Here is a 24,411-nt window from a genome sequence, read left to right as displayed (position 1 = left end):
TTACTTTATTTTACTCTCTTTTCTTCTTACTCTTCCTTCTTATTTTTTCTTAAATATTTCTAATATTCTTCCTCTGGTTTAATTTTAAATAAAGTTTTTTTTTTCTTTTAAACTAAAAATAATTTAAAATATGACACAAAATATAAACTTACCTCAAAGTAAACCTACGGAAGTGTCACTCTCCGATTTTTCTGAAATTTGGATATGTTATAATACATGAAAAATTAAGGGACACGTATTTTTTTTAGCGGCGGAAAAATATATTTAGGGGGTAAAACGATCCCTTCAAAATGGGAGATAAAATGGAAAAATTGTGATATCTTAGAGATTAGTGAAGCGATTTTAATGATTTTTGTTATGAAAGTATCTTTTGGTAAAAGACGAAAATCGGCCTAGGTATATTGGAGGTGGAGTGAAAATTAGGGGGCCAACTACCCCTAAAGTGACCTATTTTTTGCTGCAAAAAATTAGTTTTGATTTAATCGAAGTAGAATCTATTAAAACTTTCAAAGGAAAGATAATTAAGGAACACGTATTTTTTTGTTTTTATATATATATATATATATATATATATATATATATGTTTGAGGGGGTAAACAACCCTTATATTGCCGCGCTCGTTTGATATTGCGCATGAAACACCTTGTGAAACTATATTTTTATACTGTTTGATCTTTTTAATACATTGGTATTTAAAGTCGCTGAATCTGAATCTGAAATCAGACTTTCAAAATTTAATATGGCGGATCCAATATAGCGGATGAAAACTCGAAAAATTGCTTGAATAGACAGTAATTCTACATGCGATTTTCAAAATACTATAAAATCAACTTTTGACATTTATTGTTAGTTATGTGAAGTGAATTAAACATGTTAAAAATATTTATTGTTTATAACCGCCGTTGATTTTATAGTATTTTGTCAGTTATAATCAGTACATTCTAATCCCCAAATTCGGTACAGCCGTATTTCCCTTCACGATATAATATACAACAGAAATACAAAACTTGCTATTAATCTCGCGCGCGTCATTAACCATGAACTGTCACATTACCGCCGTGAAACTCGCCGCGGATTTACTGTTACCTCGACAGGCGGACTCGATCGCCAATCAAGACACATAATTTCTCGTTCTGTTCTTCCGCGGACACGAACATGCACCTTTTTGTCAATTCTCGTGCTCCTGTCACATTCGTAACTATCTATCGCGCGAAAAGCGAAAGTACAAATCCCCACCATCCCGGGCAACGACGATAATAATAACGACGACGACGTTTCTTAAAATTTATTACTTTTGATACGAAACTTTAAATCACGATATCTTCGCTCGTAAGTTACGTAGCGGAAAAATAAAAACACTTTTGTTATACAAATTGGATACAAGCTATCCATTAAAATTATTTACTGTTACCTCGACAGGCGGACTCGATCGCCAATCAAGACACATAATTTCTCGTTCTTAGAAATCAATCGATTTAACCGTTATTGAGATCCGATAATCCACGGAATCTCGCGTAAATAGAGGCACGGTAGTGTCGCGCGCGTACACTTGGCGCGAGGCACTACCGCGCCTCTTGATATTAGAATACAAAAACGGATTAATCTTAATTACATAATACTCAACGTATTACACGGTATAAAGCATAAATGCATATATATGACCAAAGTAGTATCCCACACGGCATGTAACATTTGGTGAAATATTGTAACGATCGGAAATAGTATAGAAATATTTCATTAACATTTTAATTATAACTTTTCATCCTAAATATTTCAGAAATGTATTTGCTTTATGTTTTTATAAAATTGCAAATGCAATATTTCTGAAATCGTTTAGAAACATAAAAAAAGTTTGCTTTCATATTTGACTGTTTCTTAATATTACAAAAAAAGTGGCAAATATACATACATATATATATATATATATATATATATATATATATATTCACAAATTTGTTAATATGTAACATATCTACCCCTATAACCATTTCTGCTGTGACAAATGTTGGCAACAGATTCTGTTGCCAAAAAGGCGACAAATGAGAAACATATCTTGTCATTGCAAACACTATTAGCAGATATTCAGCAAATATTTAGCAAGGTCTGTCATCAGAATACATGACAAAATAATAGTGAACTGCGAGCAGATTTATTGAAAGTATTGATAACAGATTGACGACAAACACCAAAGTGAAAACAATGTCAGCAAATTGCCTGTAGAAATGCAACAACATTTGTGTGTCAAAGTATGCGACAGATTGATACCAGAAATGCAGCAGATCTGTCGAAATGTCAAATTGGCAATAAAAAGTGCGGCACCGTCGATAGGCGGCTTACTTTCTCGGGAGTAAAATGCAGTCAACTCGCTACATAAAGACCACTCGCAACGCGACTAAGGTAAGCAAAAATTATCTTCCTTCGCTGCACCTGCGGAGGAGTCCGATGTGACGGAAGACCGCCACATTATACTTTTATGATACAGAACTGGTAGTATTTTCATTTTTTGGGGAGTGAGATTTAACTACAAAGAAATTTAATGAAATTAATTGCACCTAGAATAGATGATATACCTGCGATATAAAGGGAGAAAATAGATAGGTCAATTGAGGCCCTCCTATAGGAAATATTAGATGCTAAGGAGAGGGTTGGGTAAATTATTTAATCTGTTTTTACTCCTGAATTAATCAATCTTCCTAGGAGATTGCTTACATCAATTCTCCAATAAAATTATAACTGTGATGAAAGAAGAAATGAAAAGATTCGACAAATCTGTCGCCAATCTGTCATCATTTATGAATACAGATCTGTTGCATATTTGGCGTAAATCTGCTGTGAGTTTACGTTGCAACATCTGTTCTCAATTTGCTGCGTGAATCTGTCATTGTATTGCTAGTGACAAGTCTGCTTTGGTGTTGCACCCAATTTGATATCAGGATTTGATAACAATTTTTGCTTGCAATTTGGGCGCACTCGAGGACACAGTAGGCCATGGTTTTGGCAACCTGATTCGGCAAGAAATTTTTAGCAGTCTGCTGACAATTTGGCAGCAAATGGTTAGCTGGGTAATATTTAATACATATAAATATTATGTATAAATTAGATGTATATATGGATATAAAATAATTATGAGAAATATTTATGTAGAAAATTTTTTAATTTAATAAAAAAATTAAATTAAAAAAATTATTTTTAATATTTTTAATCCAACATTTTTTAATACCATTAAAAACGCATTAAATACCATTTAAATATCAATTAAATACATTTCGTGATTTATTTCTGCCATATTTTTACTGTCACATCGCGGCAACAGATCATGCTTGATTTCTGCAATAAATTTGCTGTCGATAACTGCAGTCGGTGATATTGCAGATTTTGTTTGATATCGACTGTGATTTTAGTGTCACATTATGCTTTGTATTTCTGCCGTCATATCGTATTGGCACATTGTGCTAGCAAAAATAAAGCTTAATGAGGACGTAACAGAGCGAAATCTGTTGCAAATTTATCATTGAATAGTGTTGGTATAGTGTTGGCATACTACTAGCATTTTGCTAGCTATTTGGGTAAGTAATATGAATAAAAATGCAAGGATTAAATAACTCAAAATAGAGATTTTTATTTAAAAAAACACTAATAATTATTTTTATACAACAATACATATATTCTTTTCACAATTTATATATTTCAAAGTTATTGATTGTATGACTATATTAATTATTATTATATACGCAAGAGTACGATACGTACATGCATGTACATACACACACGGCGGACAAGAATGCCTGGCCATATGAAGTTAGCTGCGTTTCAGAATTTCTATAGTGCATGTAACGTATTCTATAAAGAAATCGAAACGCATAATTTTATATGGTCAGGCATTCTTGTCCGCGTATGTACCTATATACATATAATGTAATACATATAGCGCAATACTTAAACATTTAAATTTTCTATATTAAAATAATTGCATATGATGAAAGATTTGGATCTGTTTAATTTCATAGAGCACAAAATATTCCTACAATTTTGTTATAAAATTATTAAAATACCAAAATATTGCAATAGCACTGCAGTATTTCAGCAATATTATAGAAACATTACAACAATATTACTGCGAACGTTGTAAAGTTCGAGCAACATTACTAAAATGTTTTATACTGTACGAGTTGCTTCATTAACAAAGCTTGAACAAGGAGTAACAAATAATAATATTGCTCATAATAACAATCAATGAGTCATTACAGTTATTGTTGAATATCTTTACTTATGAACTGGTTTTTGTTTTGTGCTTTATACGGCAGTGACAGATATCAATAACAAGTGTTAAAAATAGAGTATTTAAATATCTGAGATTTTTTTAAATATATAGATACATGTACTTCATTGAAAAATTGCAACTAATATGACACTGGCATTGGCACTGTTGTATTACGTGCGCGTTTCATTCGTAATCTTGAAATTTGCATTGCACACGACTGCTTTTTATCCTTAGTACTTTTTATCTTTTTATTTATCTTCCGCTCAATTGTCGTAATTCTTCCAACTGCAATACATATATACAAATATATATACATATATTGTATATGTATATATACAGAGTGTTTGCAAATTTTTAATAGCGTTCGCATAGAAATAGAATGGACTAAATTGTGTAAAAAAAGACCTACCATTTTGCAGTTAATAAGTTATTAATTTAAAAAAATGGCCTGCTGCCAAATATCATCAGCAAGTGCGCGGCGAAATAAGACCGCTTAGCAAAACGCGCGTTGGTGGTCATTACATTTCATAACGTACCTAGAAGCAGTATACGTCGTGTAGCACGCAATTTTGACGTGTCATAGTATTCATGGTACATGTTTTAGGAATGAACACCCGATTACACCCGTATCAATACCAGCATGTGCAACAGCAATTACCGGGAGATTATCGACAACACGTGCATTTTTGTGCAAGTATTTGTTAGTATCGATTTTTTATATTCGTAATATTTTTAGCTTATAACAATCACCAGTAAAATATGTACAAGTCTCGCGCAATATCAGTAGAATAAAGATTTTGTAAATTTTATTTTTTGGTCGGACAAATCGACATTTACACCGAATGGCGTTTTTAATACACGCAATCATTTGTATTGTGTAAAAGAAAATCCTCACGTTGTTCGCCAAAACGCGTTTCAATACAGATGGTCTATAAATGTATGGGCAGGAATGATTGCTAACCGAGTCGTAAGTATTAATCGTATAAATAATTTTCTTTCGCTGATAAATTTAAATATTTTCATCAATGATTTTCAGAGCGGTCCAGTGTTTCTCCCGCCGCATCTAAATATCGAGAATTATTTAAATTTTAGAGAATCAATTACTTGTGCTTTTTGAAGATATACCACTTCATGTGCGAGTACAGATGATTTTTCAATACAACGGAGCGTCTCTGCATTTTCGTCGAAAAGTTTCGCAATTTTTTAAATGCGCATTACACTAATAAATAAATGGGTCACAAAGATGTAACGGTACAGAAAATAATTATTGACACCTTTAATACTATTACGCCAGAAATAGCGCATCGTGTAATGCACAGTATTGTTTAAAGGACCGAACTTTGCATACGAGAGAGCTGGCAAGCATAATTTTGAACTTTTACATTAAAATGAGAGTGAATCAGGCCTATTGAGAAAATCATTAAAACCATTAAAAACGCATTATGTTATCTACTTTTGAATAAAAGCCGCTGCTTTACCAAAACACAAATAATACGCAGTTTTAGATTATTAGTTAGATTAGTATTAGATTATATGTACACGCACGCATGCACGCATATGTTGTGATGTGGCAGTTTCGCTATCACGACGAGCAGCGTTCCTCCTCCGTCACAGGCTGCGAATTCGCGCCGAACGAGAAAGCGAGAGCCGATTAGGAGAAACTTTCCGGGGGAATCGCGACGACAATAAGATGATTAGGCTTAAGTATTTTACTTTCTTTCCCGGTGACACGACGAGCATCTCACCGCGTGATCAACGAGGAGTTCGGTGGAGAAATAGAGGTAAGTGCGGAAGGAGGACCAGAAGAATTTTGCCGATCCGGCTAGCAACAGCCTAAAGCCATGGACCGTCGGAGAGGTGAGGCGAGAGGGCGGAGCACGAGTGAGCGCATTGAAAACCGGGAAAGCCGGGGCCGACGGATGAAAAATCAGCGCCCTAGCTAATAATCGAACGACGGGCCTTCTGGAGGCGGCGACATGGAGGCCGAGGCCGCGGAATCGCCCCTGCGGGATGCGGGACCCTCTCGCGAGAAGCGGAGGGCGGCGAGGATCGCCGAGAGGCGCCGGAGCGTGCCGGCGGAAAATTCTGTCTTCGCGGGAGACCGGAAGGCCCCCGGAAGAATTAGAACGCTCACGATCTTGCGGGCGCAGGACTGCTCGCCCTGCTGTGATTAGGGCCAAGCGATGCGCGATGGCCAACACGCAGCCCCTAGTAGGGGTTCGCGGCATCGATCGCGGATCGACCGGGATCCCCCGTGCTTTTGCGTGCGTACATGCGAGTAAAGTGGGTGCCTCCGAGAGACCTGCGAGTCTAGCCCTAACAATTATCGGTGTCGGCAGGCGTCGGTAGCCCTTGTGAGGCGAACCGAGGGCCCTGAGCCGCCATTGGTGACGAGGGAGCGACGACTGCCAGGAATGTTATCGGTGAGGTGGCCCATACCTTTTGCGTTGATCGCACTTTGTAAAGCCACTGGCCGGCGAGCCACCCCATCCATGTTCTGTATCCGACATCAATTAGTGTTAATGTTGCGCCAGCCGCCGGGCGGCCTTGCGATTTTGGTGTATTGTCGGATCCAAGTGAACGGAGCTGTATCGCGTCGGGTATTGTGGCCAAGGAGAACGAATTTCGTTGGCGGTTCCTCCGGGAAGGTAGCGTGTGCCGCAAAGCCCTCGCCCGTGTGAGCCGTGTAGCGCCGCAGGGGAAAAATAATGTCCGCGGATAGCGCTCGCGGTTGTCGCACCGCGCGAGTATTTTTCGTGTTAAAATCGTTTTCAAGAAAAGCAAGCGTTGCGGGCCGGGTATCGCATTCGCGATCCATCGTTGCCAGGATTGTTGGCACGTTTCGCCCGCCCGAAACAAGGTGTATTGCGCGTAAGGAAGGCCGCGCCCGTACGCTGCGTGACTATCGGAATCGTCGAGCCGGAGTCTACGCGTGCGAATATCGTCGAGCGTATGCGATTCTCTTGCTGCGTTTTGTATTTCGATTCCTTATTCATTTTCTTTCTCTTTGTTTTCAATAAACTTTGTTATTTGTTATTATAGTGGTCGTGCAATTATTTGACTTGTGGTCGCATTCCGCGCTTTCATGTGACGTACGGCCCTATTCTAGATCCTGTCCCTCTGCCGTTAAGTGAGCTAGTTGTTTTTCGCGTGCGAATTGAGGCTGCCTGTAGCGAATTTTCGTGAATTGACGTGCCGTCGAGCACGTCTGGCGTCCTATTCAGTCGTTCGTGCGCAGCCGAGGTTCGCGCGCGAGGGATTAGGCACGCAGGCCATTCCGGTCCCAGATAGCACAGGACGTCCTCAGGATCATCCTGAATATGTCCCGGGATGTCCTGGGATCTTGTCAGGATATAATAGTTGTATTATTGTAAATATTTTATGTATAAATTTGACTTTTAAAGTAAGTTTAGAATGTTAAATTCTGTAATAGTATTAATATAAATTGAAATTTTACTCATGTCTTGAGGACATCCTTGGGATGTCCTGAGGATATATGTATTCTAGCTAAAAACGTTATTCTTAAAATATTGTATAAAGAGTTTGATTAGCTACAAAATGTCTGAAAATAAAACTAAATATAATGACTGTATAAATACCAGACATTTTAGATAGCCCAGAATGTTCTAAGAATATGATATTCTGAAAGTCCTTACGACGTCCTAAGAGAGTCCTCAGGACATCCTACGAAAGTCCTCAGGACATCCTAAAATAGTATTCAGGGACATCCTGGACGTATAGTAATTTTTGAAAAAGACCGGTAAATTAATATAGCAAGTGAGAAATCTTTGAATATCGTACGTATTTCTAGAATGTATTGCAAAATCAAATGTGTAAAAATGTTGACTTCAAAGTCAGATTGAATGTCTACATTTATTGAAACAATATGGCATATTAGCAATACTAAAAAATTATAAAAGATGACATTAAATAATTTTTTTATCTTATTTTATACAAATGGCGCAAAAACAGTTTTTTTAATAAGTTATTTCACATGCTATTTCGCGCGCATATGTAAAAATGATTTTAAAAAACTGTAAAACTTTATATTTATTTATAAAAATATAAGTTAATTATATATGTTTCATTCTTCTGACAACATCTACTGTAATGATCTATAACAAATATGTATGCATAAACAAGAAATACTCATGGATCATCACGAAGCGTTAGGAAGCGTATGGTCTTCGAAGTCAAGCATCGTCGGCGATGGTTGATACTTGGATGGGTGACCGTTTTCTCGGGTACAGAGATTAAACATGCTTTAACAAGTACAACTGTCGCTGAAACATGTATAGTCTCTTCTTCCTCTTACAAAATTATCGTAGAGATAATTTGAACTTTTAATTTTTTGTTAAAGTTTTTTTTCAATTCTCAAAAACTGTTAAAAATACTTAGAAATATTTAAAAAATTTTCTAAATTAATCGGAATTTTTTATTTTTTAAATTTTTCTGAGAAACGTTTCAATTCTTATAAAAAATCGATACATTTATCAAAAATCCCCCCCCAAAAAATCTAAAAAATCTGACAAAAAATGGTCATTGTTTGCTATTCCTGAGGATGTCCTGAGGAAATCCTATGGTATCCTCAGAACATCCGATGGACTGTCCTCAGGATGTCCGATGGACTGTCCTCAGGATGTCCTGAGGACTAAAAAGTGGCGCTCGTTTGCTATTCCTCAGGATGTCCTGAGGACGTCCCGGGATAAAATCAGGATGTCCTCAGGATATCCACGAAGTCCGTCCTGGACGTCCTGAGGACGTCCGTGTGCTATCTGGGGTCCTTGGTATTTCATCGTCGTGTGTCTATCCTTTTTTGATCGCGGCTTTTTTCCGCGCGGAGGTAAAAGTCGTGACAATGTATATTTATATTATACAAATTAAGTTCGTGTACTATGATAAAAAAAAACAGGCCGGTATTCATAGTCGAATCTTATTTTAAGATCGTCTCAAGTAATGTCTTAAGATACTAATACGGTTTTGTGATTGGCTGATGGCATTTTAAGACAGTCCTTAAGATGATCTTAAATATAAGACCTAACTATAAATACCGATCTGAGACAACTGATTGCATTAATAACTTAATGTACAGATGTACATATATGCAGAATTTGAACTTCTTTTATTTATCATCACGGTACATGTTGGCCACAGAGCATGCGTGTGGCCACGGAGCATGCGCATATATGGCCACGGGACTATGTACAGTCGTAACATTTTGTCGGTATGACATGTATTCCCACCAAACACTAACAAGGGGACCTTACGGGTCATGGATCACCGATTTTTTTTATACTTATAGGATTTGAAGATCAGTACCCGGACTTCAATTTCCTAAAGCAGTACGATGCGCTTCTCAAAAATACTCGAGAAAATCGATTTTGAAGATTTCCGATATCTGTAAGTACAGAAAATTTTAACCTATTGTCAGAGCCGCTCGTAGCCGAGCGCACAGAGCTCTAGTTTCGTAAACGCGGAGTCGCTGGTTCGATTCTCGCTCTGGCCTCAATTTTTTTTTCATAAGTTAATAAAGTTTTTTTTTTAATCCTATATCTTAACATTTATCAAATTGAAATGCTAATTAATTATTAAATATTTATTCGTTATTTTTTAAATAAAAATTACCATCTTTTTATTTTTAATTACTACTTGATTGAAAATGCGAATATTTATAATAAATTAAAATTTGGTACAAAAAATGGAAAACATTAAAGAAAATGAAATACTTTTTAAGAGATTACGAGTAAATACAAAAATAATATAAAAAACAAAAATAATATTTATAAAAATGGTTGTTTAATTTTTATGAGTTATTAATTCATGTATGTTATAAAATATATTAATAATAAATACATTTGACATTACTCGTCAGTATTACATGAGCCAATTTAATTTTTATTTAAAAAATAACGAATAAATATTTAATAATTAATTAGCATTTCAATTTGATAAATGTTAAGATATAGGATTAAAAAAAAAACTTTATTAACTTATGAAAAAAAAATTGAGGCCAGAGCGAGAATCGAACCAGCGACTCCGCGTTTACGAAACTAGAGCTCTGTGCGCTCGGCTACGAGCGGCTCTGACAATAGGTTAAAATTTTCTGTACTTACAGATATCGGAAATCTTCAAAATCGATTTTCTCGAGTATTTTTGAGAAGCGCATCGTACTGCTTTAGGAAATTGAAGTCCGAGTACTGATCTTTAAATCCTATAAGTATAAAAAAAATCGGTGTTCCATGACCCGTAAAGTCCCCTTGTAAGTTACACCCAAGGAGAAACGCGAGATCGGATAGACATCGAGCAGACATCTATCAGACGCATCTAAGCTAGATCGATAGACGCATCTAGATAGACGTCGAAGTGACCTTTTTCAGACGCGTATAATAGACGTTTAATAGACGTTCTGTGTAACCTTATTATAGACGTTTAATAGATTTACCTCTACACGGAGAGAATTTTTTATTAGAATTTACCCTCAAAATCAGTGGTAGTCGTGGAACAACATGGACTTCGAAAAGTTTTACTATACTTTTAGTAAAATTTGATAAAATTTTACTAAAATTTAACCAAAACGTTTTACATTATAGAATAGTTGAGTTAAATTTTACTAAAATTTTATTAAAGGGTATAGCGGAATAAGCAGGTGAAATCTGCCCCCGCACTAATCGAGCTCAAATTGATATCATTAGTTGGCACCCTTGAGATGTAAAACTTCCCCAAATATTAGCTACAAAATTGCATTTTTGGGGGAGTTATGGAGGGGGAAAGAAAAATAAAGAAAGTGGTTTCTTTCGAAAATGGTTGGACCGATTTTAATGAAAAAAAATATATGTTGTAAACATCATTTAGACAAGTTTGAGAAAATTTTAAGTAATTTTTGTGGTAAAAAAACCCGATAAAAAAATTTTTGAATTTTTTATGAATTTTTTGGGGGGTGATAGTTCTGAGATACCACTTTTATATTTTCACAAAAACATCTCTAGATCTTCTTTTTTAACACTTTTTTTTTTAAATCAATCGGAGTGGTGGAACATGGTTAAAAATAATAATTTACACCGCGCCGCCGTGTCGCGCCGCGCTGGCTGGGCGACCAGGCCGCGGCGCACGGCGATTGTTGTCATGTTGAACTTACATACTAGTTGCAGTGTTGCAATGTTTAGTTGCCAAGAAAAATTATAATATAATAATATAAAATATAATAACACATGTAATATTTCCAGGACGTCTGCAATTAACCTATAAAACTTATCGTTTCGGCAGCTTACCACGAGGAAATCGCCTCTCACATTATCTATCATCGAGGTCCTTTTTTAAAGTGAGTCCCCTCGCCTCTCACATTATCTATTATCGGGGTGCTTTTTTATAGTGAGTCCTCTTGCCTCTCAAATTATCTATCATCGGGGTACTTTTTTAATGTGAGTCCCTTTGCCTCTCACATTATCTTTTTAGCGAATGGACTCACATTAAAAAAGCACTTCGATGATAGATAATGTGAGAGGCGAGAAAACTTACATTAAAAAAGCACCTCGATAATAAATAATGTAAGAGGCGAGGGGACTCACTTTAAAAAAGCACGCCGATAATAGATAATGTGAGAGGCAAAAGAACTCACATTAAAAAAGCACCTCGATGATAGATAATGTGAGAGGCGAGAGGACTCACTTTATAAAAGCACACCGATGATAAATAATGTAAGAGGCAAGGGGACTCACATTAAAAAAGCACCCCGAACATATGGAATTTAAAAACGTACTGCAATCTCCTCGTGATGAACTGCCGAAACGATAAGTTTTATAGCCTAATTGCAGAGACTGAGTCCCAGATGCGCACAGTAATAAACGGACACAGCAGGCTGAGTGAAACGGACACAGACCAAATGTGCACAGACCAAATGCACACGGACCAGATGCACACGGGCCAAATGCGCACGGACCAAATGCACACAGTCGCAAACCTATGTGGTGCAGAGAATGCTTTGCACACACACACACACACACACACGCACGCACGCACGCACACACACACATACACACGGCGGTGGGGGGGGTGCAAGTAGGGGCTTCGCCCTCCTCCCGCACTCACCCCGTCGATAAAGATGCTCGAAAAGTCGCAACCCATGTAATAAGTTTGTAGGTTACTGTTTGGTCTGTGCGCATTTGGTCCGTGCGCATTTGTTCCGTATGCATCTGGTCCGTGCGCATTTAGTCTGTGCGCATTTGTTCTGTGTGCATTTGGTCTGTGTCCGTTTCACTCAGCCTGCTGTGTCCATTTATTACTGTGCGTATCTAGGACGCTCCCATTGCAGACGTCCTGGAAATTATATGTGTTATTATATTTAATATTATTATATTATAATTTTTTCTTGGCAACTAAACATTGCAACACTGCAACTAGTATGTAAGTTCAACATGACAACAATCGCCGTGCGCCGCGGCCCGGTCGCCCAGCCGGCGCGGCGCGGCACGGCGGCGCGGTGTGAATTATTATTTTTAACCATGTTCCACCACTCCGATTGATTTAAAAAAAAAGTGTTAAAGAAGAAGATCTAGAGATGTTTTTGTGAAAATATAAAAGTGGTATCTCAGAACTATCACCCCTCAAAAAATTCATTAAAAATTCAAAAATTTTTTATCGCGTTTTTTTTTACCACAAAAATTACTTAAAATTTTCTCAAACTTGTCTAAATGATGTTTACAACATATATTTTTTTCATTAAAATCGGTCCAACCATTTTCGAAAAAAAAAAACCACTTTCTTTATTTTTCTTTCCCCCTCCATAACTCCCCCAAAAATGCAATTTTGTAACTAATATTTGGGGAAGTTTTACATCTCAAGGGTGCCAACTAATGATATCAATTTGAGCTCGATTAGTGCGGGGGCAGATTTCACCTGCTTATTCCGCTATGCCCTTTCACTAAAAGTATAGTAAAATTCTTCGAAGTCCATGTTGTTCCACGACTACTATAATTTTGAAGGTAAATTCTAAGAGAAAATTTTGTCCGTGTATAGTAAAAGAACCAATTTATGTACTCATTAATAAATAATACTAATTTATATTACACTTTTTTTATTCCTTTAAGTACAAATACTATTTTTTCTTTAATTTTTTTTCTATTTCTTCTTTTATAATATTTATGATAATCTTTACGATCTGTCAAATCTAAGACCACAAAAATATTTATAAAATATTTAGATAAATATTTAGAAAATAGTATTCAAATGAATATTATAAATATTTTGTAAATATTTTATAAATATTGTGTGCTGTCTGGGAATGAAATCTTTACGATCTGTCAAATCTAAGACCACAAAAATATTTATAAAATATTTAGATAAATATTTATAAAATAATATTCCAATAAATATTTTGTAAATATTTTATAAATATTGTGTGCTGTCTGGCAATAAACAAAATCGCATTAATTATTTAAAAAGTAATGCAACGTCTTTTCAAAATTATTATCATTCACTTAGACGTCTATTGGATGTCTATTAGACGTCGAGAAATAACTTGCAGCTTAAAATATTTTATTAATAATTTATTGTTATTGTATAAAGATTGTTATTGTATAAAGATTGTAAGGTTTTAAACGAACACAATAACACCAAATCACATTACATCTAAATCAGATATTTCTAGACGTTATTTTAGATGTAGATGGCTCCGATGTCTAATAGACGTTTATCCGATCTTTTATTTCTCCTTGGGCACGTAACGTGCCTGTTAGTTGTAATTTCCCACTCAACAATGTAATTGTAATATAACACGTGTGTTATATTACAATTATATTATTGAGTGGAAAATTACAACTAACAAGCACGTTACATGTAACTTTGTGTTTGCTGGATTGTAACTTGCCAAGTCGTCAGCTTTAACGAGTAATATCCCGCTTCGCGAAGGAAAACGACGCTTATTACTTTCAGATTCTTTCGTCTCATGCAAAAACGCGTCGATTGAGTGTAATTTCATCGAAATCGGAGTAGAGCGGGTTAAAGTAAGATTGTCTTTTAATCAAGAAAAATGGAAATTAATTATAGCGTAAAGCGAGAATCCGATGTCATGCGCATCGTGCGTTAGTATAAACATTGCTGATTGTAAACATTCTCTGCGTACCATTCACGCGTAAACATTCACGCATGCGGATCTCGCTGGGCGGTCTTATCTCGCTGTCGCTTGTCGATATTTTGTAGTAGGTCGATCAAAAATCAGCTTTTTTTTTTAAATTAATAACTCGTTAACTATTGCGAAAATCATAAAATAATAAAGGACTTTTTTTACTCAATTTAGTCCGTTCAATCTTTATGCAACCGCTGTCAAAAATTTTCAAACACTACATATACGCAACAATTATATAGTATTACATTAATAATTTTATATTGCTTTATATTATTTACCTCTTTTTCATCATCAACTTCATCCTCGTCATCTGAACCGTGTATAGAAGCGGCCGGTGTCGTGTGCCGTGAAGATAACGGAGATGGCGGTTCGCTGATTGGTCTAGGATAATTAAATCGGCCTATTCCACCTTCTGCATATTCTGGTGCCAGTTCCGGATATACGGTAGTCAATGCTTTTATTCTTGCTTGACGATAATACTGTGAAGAAATGTGTATACAAAAGAGACATTGTATGAGATAAAAAACAACAGTACAGAAATGTAATTGCTGAAACGTTTTGTGTTGTATCGGAATATAGTGCATATTTGTTCTTACAATGCCAAGATTTCGCCAGTCGAGAAGATCGCTGAGACGTTCTGTACGATTTCGCTGAATAATACGCTGACGACGGCTGAGTCGCGCGAAATCAAACATATATTGTGCGAGCTGTTGAACGCTCGCTTCCAGACTAATAAAACGCCTGTCAACAATATAAATACCATAGCTCATTGGATCTGCTATATGCTCCTGCATAAAGCATCCAAATCCCGATAAGTTTGTTGTAATACTCGGTATTCCCATAACTGTGCATTCAGCCGGTGTATAGCCCCATGGTTCGTAATACGAAGGAAATACACCCAAATGGCATCCTCTAACAAATTCCTCGTAATCGAGACCAAATAGTGGATTTGTCGAAGATAAAAACTCTGGATGAAATACCATCTGTAAATAATACATATCATTAATCACACAGGCACACACAAAAAGTGATTGGTTCGGCGGACCAGACAGTCCTTATGTATTTTGACCCGCTGAATCCGAATCCAAAGTCAGAATTGCAAAGTTAGCACATATTTCCTAACCTCAAAAAAATTGTTTTTTATGTTGGTCCGGCGGATCAGAACAAAATTGTGGTCTCTTAACATTTTACGTATTTGAAGTTCATCAAAAATTTGTTCCCGTAATTTTGCATCAGAGATGTTGGAAAATTTTTTTTGTAAATACTGGTAGCATTCACCTTTTCTATTCAGAGCTTTCACCTATTGTTTTACGAGTTCTAATTTGATATGAAGAGATGGAAAAAGAACTTTTGGAGGCTCAATCAACGGTTCTTTTATGTTTTTAGATCCATGCAAAGACGTCCTTATCGGCCGTTTTCTTCTTATATAATGGTTTGTTCGATCTCTACTATCCCATTCACATAGGAAGCACGGATTTTTTGTGTAACCTGATTGTTGACCCAATAATATGGTGAGAATTTTCAAATTTCCACAAATTTGCCATCTATGTTCTTGTGTATTTAATTTTTTCAAGAACTGTTTTCAGGTTTGTGTACTCTTCTTTTATCACTACCAAGTGTGCTACAGGAATGGAGGCATATTAGTATTGTGCAGCACTGCTTTCAAGCTTCTCTTAGAAGAATCGATGAATAGTCTCCACTCAGCAGACTTGTAACATACAGGTTTTAGTTTGGTCATTAATCCAAACCTTTGAGAATAAGAGTTATATATAATAGAAAAATGGAGTGAATTTTCTATGCTATTTGTTCACCGAAGGTCAGACTTGTCATACGTATTGAATTTTCCCCGGGTAATGTGGTTACGCAAACTTGCACGCTCTGGATTATACATTTGTAACCCAACCTGCTTTTACAAGGTTTTTTGAGGTTACGAAAAAATGAGCCAATTCAGCAATTTTGACCTTGAATTTGGATTCAACAGGTCAAAATACATAAGGATAAACTAGTCTAATTCGCCGGACCAACATTAAAAATAAAATTTTTTTAAGGTTAGGAAATGTGAGCTGACTTTGCAATTCTAACTTTGGATTTAGATTCAGCGGATCAAAATACATAAGGATTGACTAGTCTGGTCCGCCGAACCAACATTCAAAAAAAATTTTTTTGAGGTTAGGAAATAGGAGCTAACTTTGCAATTCTGACCTTGGATTCGGATTCAGCGAGTCAAAATACATAAGGATTGATTAGTCTGGTCCGCCGGACCAACTTTTTTTTTGTGTGCCTGTGTAATCAATAATGTTCGAATCATGAATAATGTTAATTTATTGTATAATTTACATAAACTACTAACATAAACATGTTAGTGAAATTGTCATTACTAGATATTCACAATTTTTTGTTGCAGTTTCATTAAAAATTCACAATTTCAAAAAATGTTAATTCAATATAAAATATCTATGCATTTTATTGAGGTTTTATGAAAATTTATCATAATTACAACAATAATTCGTCATTAATTCGTCGATATAGAATATCTGCAAATTTTCTATGCAATTTCATCAAAATTCATTTCAATTAAAATAAAATTTTCTTATACTTTTTCAATAAAAAAAAAAATTTTTATATCGTAATGTTGCTTTTCTTTTTTTGTAACGGTAACGTAGTTACATTTTTTTACTAATAGTAACAAGTTTACAGATACCTTTATCCTTTTTATAGTTTGAATTTTATATTCATGACATAATTTGTATAATTCAGTTTTCAGTTATCGACAAATTACTAATGTGAAATTATTATAAAATTCCAAAATTAAAAAAGTTATTTATTAAATTTAATATAGTTTTACCAAGCGGTTTTATATTCGTTTAAAGATTATTTAATCCTCTGCCTACACACTGGATTACGGTAATCCAGGTCGATTTTGAAATCCTTGTTACTTAAAAGTATTTAACAAGAGGGTTCCTGGACTAAGGGAGGGGGGGGGGGGTTGGAGCTGTGCTCTACTTACTTCTTTTTAGGTGTTGTCAGTGTTCCAAAACGCATCAGAAGCATTGAAAGTGTGTGTGGTTTAGAATCACCCAGTGTGTAGGAACGTAATAAAAAGTGGAAAAGTGTAATGTAAGTAAAGGTGATTTTTTTGTTAATTAAGTATCATTTATGCATACAGTACTTATATATATTGCAATTTATATATAAAAATATAAATCAACTATACAGGAAAACACGTAGGCGACGTGACGCTTTATCGCAGTTTAATTACGCTTCATTACAAATAAAAAAAATATTATGTAATAAATAAGTTTTTTGTAATAAATGTTTTTTGTATTAAACAATTTCGTAATAATTGTGTTTTTCCAATAAATATTACTATTTTTTTTACTATTACATGTGTTTGGACTACATTCATTTTTTACTAGACACTACAGACTTAAATAGACACGCTTCGCGCGCGCTATTTAACTTTTCATTTTTTACTTTTTGAAAATAAACTACAACAATAATTGTATAGATAACCATCTATACAAATTTGACAGCTGTCAAAATTTAATGATAATGACAATTACTCTCGCAATACGAAGCGCAGCGAGAGAACTAATCAGCATCGCGGAAAAGAGGCTTCATTACATGCCTTTTTAAAGATAGGATTTACATCAAATAAATATATTTTTTAAACACAATCGAAAAACTGACTATAGATTCTTAAAGTACAACTCTTCAGCTTTTTATTGATACTTAACTACTTTCTTTTCTTTTTAAAAAATACAGGCGTTTGAAAAAAATAACTTTTGTAAAAATTTTTCATTGTTTTTTCACTTTTTTCAAATAAAATTTTCTCTTTTTACTTATGATATTTTAATCACCATCATAATTCTGCGATTTTCCCCTTCTAAGTAAAAAAAGGTTAAAATTGATTAAATACATTTGGAGATATGACTCAACGAAATTTGTGGGTAGCGTAACCCATGTTTGTAGGAATTAGGAGAAAAATATAGTGTGTAGGCAGACGGTTAATATCGTATTATAATTCTGTATTGTCACTTTCTAAAGGTAATCTACATGATCTATCCATAAATTTAATAATTTTATTAAATTTTGGTCTAAATCTATAAAAAAGCACTATATAATAGAATACTATCTTTTATTAAAAATTAATAAAATATATTGATAAAATTTATAACAAATTCATAGTTTGTAATTTAGATAATCTTATATCCTTGATCGAATAAATCTAGGCTTTATGCATTTTAAGAACACTTGTAAGTTTAATTATTGTGTTAAACATAAACTGAGCGTACAAAAAAATATAAATTTGATGTGTATTTATACATTATATGTCTAATATGCGTTTTAACGACCCGGGCACGCCAAGTTTTTGCTTGAACTATAATCCCGTTAGTTGATTTTAATCATTCAATTATTTGATCATCAAGTCCGTTTATTATTAAATATTTTAATAAAAAATTATAATAAATAAATTTTGTATAAATATTCTTATAATTGGCGCATTTACTTTATATCATTATTTGTGTAGAGAAGACAATAAAACAATAGGACAGTAAGACAATTTACCTAATATAATAGTTTTTTTAGGGGCGCACTTTTTTTATATGTATTACATTGAATAAAATGTTAAGTATATTATGTTAAGTATAAATGTTATTACGAAAATTTTATTTTCAATTTTTCTCAAAGACGTGTCCTTGATGTATTACCTTGACACGATCGTGGACGGTATTAAAGAGATTACATCTTCTAATGGCATTTAATACTGGATCATTCCAATCATCGATAACATTATGAGTCGTAATAGGCGGTAATCCATTTCTTTGCAAAGCATATAAACATCTGTAAAGCAAAATAGAACATCAGTAAATCCAGATTGATTATAAAATTTCCTTTTTTGTCTTTTTTTAATATACCGTTTTATTTTAATAGTATCCTCTTTCTGCAACAAGTCTTGAGTTTCAGGCATACGACCAGAAAGACATAACTCATACATCCGTTTTCCTATTTTTTGTTGTATATCATTAATGGTCTCTCGCAAAGATTTTGTAACCTGGATAACAATAAGGATAAGAGAATAATAATTATTATTTGAAGTATTAAATTAACAATGTGAAATATTAATATTAATTAACTCACAGCATGGCCACGAAGAGATTCAACATTAAAGTTATTGGTTCTTGCAGGAAAAATAAGGAAAGCAACTACTGTTAAATCAGGCCTGGATGTTTTTAAATAATGATTTAATCGGGCCAGAGCTTCTATGAATATGTCGGCGCCTTTGTTTCCAAATTCATATCGGCCAGCAGTAAAGAAATATAACGTTTTGTCTAAATCAAAATCATAATGTCTGCAAACAAATAAGTAAGAATATTATATAATATATATACAATATATGTGAGACAATGAGAGAGAGGGACAAGAGAGAGTTTAATTAGGAGAGTGGAAAAATTGTTGAGGGAAACAAAAAACAAAGTAAAGATTGGAGAGGATTTTAAAGAGGAATTCTGGACATTGAAGGGGGTTAAAGCAAGGGTGTCCTCTTACCCCAATATTCAACATTTTAATAGCGGATTTGGAAGAAAAGATGAGAAGAGAAAAATGGGAAGAGATAGAATTGAAAGATGAAAAGGTATATACGCTAACATACGCGGATGACATAGTGTGATGGCAAAGAAGGAAGAAGAAATACGGAGCATGTTGGAAAGATTGGGAGATTACTTGAATGAGAAGAGACTAACATTGAATGTGAGTAAGACAAAGATAATGAGATTTAGAAAGGAGAAAGGAAGATGGAAGAAGATGGATTGGAGATGGAGAGGAAAGATTGAGGAAGTAAGAGAATCCACATATTTATGTGCTGCAGAAGAATGAGGGCCGGAAAGCACATGTAAAAGAAAGAGTTAGAAGAACAGCAGCAATAATGGGGCATGGGGGATAGGAAAGAGGAAATGTAGAAAAGATTGGGAGAGAAGAATTTGGTTTTTCAATAAGTTAGTATGGACGGTGGCGAGTTATGAAGTAGAGATTTGGGGATAGAAGGAAAGAGGAAAGGTGGAAGATAGAGGAAAGGCGTTTAATCAAAGATAAAATAACTTATTGTAATTAAAAGCCAGTAATTAAAATCAAAAGAAAGCAATTTTAAAAGTCAACAAATTCTTTATTATATATTATATATTATAGTTACAAATCACAACGAGATTTGATTCTTTTCAAGTGAAATACAGATTCAATCGCGAGACAATAACCGTTAAATACAACGCAATTGCCAATCATGATTCCCTATCAACCGGTGTTTGCTGACTACTGAATAGCTATATAAGAAAACATGAAACTAGCCATTTAGTAGTCAGTAAACATTGGTTGATAGGAAATGAGTACGATTGATAATTGCCTTATATTTTACATCGCAAAAAAAAAGAAAAATTGCGGAAATATTTTTTGTAAAAAAAATCCAAATATCATCAATTTAAAGAAAGACACTAAAAATTTAAATATTGTTGCACGCCGCGCATCGCTTGATGCATCCTTCAAGTGCTAGTCAGCTGATGGATCAATCGATAATATCGATCGGCCGGTTGCCGCGAAATATTTGTAAATAAACAGTTCTGATCGGCTGGTTGCCGGGAAATATTTGTAAACATATGGAATTGACAGTTTAGCGTCAGACTCTTGTCAAGGTGGACGTGCGTCTTCTCAAACGAGCCTGTTCTTTTGAATAAAATTGGTCAAATTTAATTCCGTTTTGGTTTTCTTTTGTGCTGATTGTATGCAAGTGAGTAAATTTGTGAGAGCTGTCGAGAAAATCCGCGACGCAACATTTTTGGGAGCTCGACGAGCGAGCGTGCCGACGGACATACGAAGGCGAAAAATTTTTATGACGACTCACTCGCCGAGAAAGACCCGCCCCTAGTTCCCAGCGCGGAGGCGAGCGCGATGGAGGCTGTATTGCTTGAATTGCGATAGCTGTGTGAGGAGCGGAGACAACGTCACGAGCAGCAGACTTTCTGCGCTGAGATGGAGGCTCGTTTTTTAGAGCATTGGGCGGCTTTTTGTCGTATAAAGGAGCGATTCTCCGAGTCATAGCTAAGTTCTTCCATTAATATTCGTGCAGACGGAAATGCGGGAGGCGCGTCGCGAATTTCGGGAACAAGCGCGGACGCGTGTGGGGATGCGCGGGTTTCCAGCAGATTGAAATTAAAGCCTGATATTTTCGATGAAACGGCTACGTTGCGCGAGTTCTTAACCCTCTTAACTCTCCTTTATCGCGGGAGCTTATCGATGGAGTAAAGCGGAAAAAGCGGTTGCACTGCCTTCGGGGAAAGACGCATTCTTTATTGGACTCTTGCGTCGACAAAAGAGAACTCCTTTTCTTTTTCAAAACTTAAATCAAAATTAGAGTTGCGTTTTAGAAAAAGCGAGCTTGCGCAAAATTATTACTTGCAGTTTACCAATCAAGAACAGGATGCAAGCGAGGATTTTGCGACACTCGGCGCGGATTTGGAGTAATTGTTGCGAAAGGTATATCTCGATGTACGCATGTAAAGTGCGAAACAAAATACCCTGCTAGCAGTTTGTCACCACGTTTTCCGACGGATTCGTAAAACGCTCTCTTCAGGTGGAAAAAGTGGTTTCGCTCGGGGTGGCGATTAAGCGTGCGAAAATTTTATAATTCATAAATCAGAGTAGTTTTTCAGAAAAGGCGCCGGGGAATTTCCGTTTTGAACAGAAGGAGCGCGGGGAGAAGGGAAAGAAAAGGAAATATTCGAATGAGAGGAAACGGAGAGCGCGGGACGAAGGAATGTTGGCAATGTGAGGAGGCTGGTCATTTCCATTTTGAGTGTTTAAGAAACCAAGCTCGGGTTGATTGGGACTGGCTCGGCAGACAGTGTGGGTTCCGGTTCGCGCGCGCGGTGGAGCCGTTCTCCTGCGTCGGCTCGGGGGCGCGAGTGCAAGCGCGTGCGGGCATTATTACGTGGAAGGTCATTTAAATGAAAAGTCGTGTAATTTCAAAATAGATACGAGCTTGGATGTGTCGATTTTGAGCGCTAGCTGCTTTTTTGATCAGAACCAAATCAAATTTTGCAATTTAAGATATCCTACTGGAGAAAAAGTTCCGGTAATCTTTAGAGTTTTTGCCACAATTTCTCTTGGAAAATTTTGCATTGTTTTGCATGTCGCGGAAATAAGCGACGAATGTACACTTAAAGAGAACTTTCTCTTTGAAATCGAAATTTTGAACGGTTTGTTGAGAGCATTGTCGGTTTGACGGGGAGCATAGTGGAAGAGCGAGGGGGTTGTTTGTTCTCAAATGGATGACTGCCTTGCTCAGCTCTCCGGCTCTCTCTCTCTCTCTCTCTCTCTCTCTCTCTTTCTCTCTCGCGAATTTTTGAAGAAAGTTCTCGGAATTTGAATTTTTTCCAAAAGCAAATGTTTTCTGATTTTTTGTTTGAATTTCGTCATGTCTTTTCAGAAAATATAATTGCTGGTAATTGTAATGTTTTGTGCCATAAAATAAAATTATGTGATTCTTGTCCCAGCAAGTTTCTCGCCAAATTTCCCTTCATTTACAGTTGCGGGTTAATAAGATATTACAGGAAATGAAAGTTGAAGGAGACATTGAGGAATCAATTAGCCCTTGGATTTCTCCTGCAGTGTTAGTCAAAAAGAAAGATGGAACCATAAGATTTTGTGTGGATTTTCGAAAGTTGAATGCAGTGACCATTAAAGATTCCTATCCGCTTCTAAGAATTGATAACATTTTAGACTGTTTAGCAGGAAATTCGTGGTTTTGCACTTTCAATTTAAAAAGTGGATATTGGCAGGTAAACTTAGATCCTAAGGATCGGGAGAGTAGACGACGTGGAAGAATTCACATATCCAAAGGATACATTGCAGTCTTTATATGTTTCAGTACTAAGGCTGTACATCTAGAATTAGTGACAGAGCTCACAACCGAGGCCTTTTTGGCGGCGTTACGTAGATTTAGTTCGCAGCTCTTTTCTGATAATGCAATCAACTTTGTAGGAGCAGCTCGTGAACTAAAGGAGATTTACGAATTTCTAGAAAGGGAAAAAACCAAAATCAAAACTAACCTAGCCAATCAGCATGTGCAATGGAATTTCATCCCTCCCCAAGCTCCAAATTTTGGCGATTTATAGGAGGCGGCAGTGAAGATAGCTAAACGACATTTGTACACGGTGACACGTGGCATAATCCTCACCTATGAAGAATATAGCACGCTTCTAACTGAAATAGAGGCCATTCTAAATTCTAGGCCATTGACTCCATTATCCCAAGATCCAGCAGATTTATCTGTCCTTACCCCCTCCCATTTCCTAATTGGTGACTCACTATTGCAGCCTGTCCAATACGAGTGGACTAGTACTTCTGACAATAGGTTGTTGAAATGGCAACATCTGCAAAAACGCCGTCAACAATTTTGCGTCGATGGCAGACCAAATATTTACAGGAGCTGCAGAGCCGAAGTAAATGAACAAACCGTGGCGACAACATCAAGCTCGATACCTTGGTGTTGCTCAAGGAGGACAACATACCTCCTCTACAATGGGTACTTGGCAGAGTGGTCGAGCTTTATCTAGGCCAGGACGGAGTTGTACGAGTTGCAGTGCGAACTTCAAGTGGAACCTGCAAGCGGGCTATAAGAAACTTGTGCCCAATTCCAGAGGACGACTCCACGCCAGAAGACTTTTCTTGTGATCTCGATAAAAGGACTGATTAACTTTAAGTTCAAATGCAGTTAATAAGGAGCTAGAGTTTATAATTCGTTGCGTTCTATTAAGCCAGCCCCCCCCCCCAAAAACAATATATTTGTTATATTGATTCAGGATATAGACAAATGTAATCATTCTTTATCAGTTTAGTTAACAGTTAATAGTTTATTAGTTCATATTCTCTTGGTTGATATTAAATGTCAGTTATTAAAGACTTCCTATTAGTCCGCGTTAACAATTTCTGTGGTTAACAACCTCCTCCCTGCAAGGTTATTGTTTGGCCTAATTGCAAG

General features: G+C 35.8%; 1 protein-coding gene across 2 annotated transcripts in view; it reads right to left on the bottom strand.

The window, feature by feature from the left end:
- Nucleotides 1-3,640: 3,640 nt before the first annotated feature.
- The window catches only part of LOC105832697 (glycogen [starch] synthase), a 97,933-nt gene continuing 77,162 nt past the window's right edge, over nt 3,641-24,411 (bottom strand). For both annotated transcript variants that reach the window (XM_036292476.1, XM_036292475.1), the window contains 6 exons: nt 19,524-19,734; nt 19,301-19,437; nt 19,094-19,226; nt 14,978-15,364; nt 14,660-14,860; nt 3,641-4,546 (listed from right to left, as the gene is read on the bottom strand). In XM_036292476.1, coding sequence (XP_036148369.1) covers nt 4,514-4,546; nt 14,660-14,860; nt 14,978-15,364; nt 19,094-19,226; nt 19,301-19,437; nt 19,524-19,734 — 1,102 coding nt within the window. In that variant the 3' untranslated portion in view covers nt 3,641-4,513. The remainder of the gene's footprint in view (nt 4,547-14,659; nt 14,861-14,977; nt 15,365-19,093; nt 19,227-19,300; nt 19,438-19,523; nt 19,735-24,411) is intronic.

Source organism: Monomorium pharaonis, chromosome 9, assembly GCF_013373865.1.
Source record: "Monomorium pharaonis isolate MP-MQ-018 chromosome 9, ASM1337386v2, whole genome shotgun sequence".
NCBI classification, from domain to species: Eukaryota; Metazoa; Arthropoda; class Insecta; order Hymenoptera; family Formicidae; genus Monomorium; species Monomorium pharaonis.
This window is presented reverse-complemented; position numbering and strand designations above follow the sequence as displayed.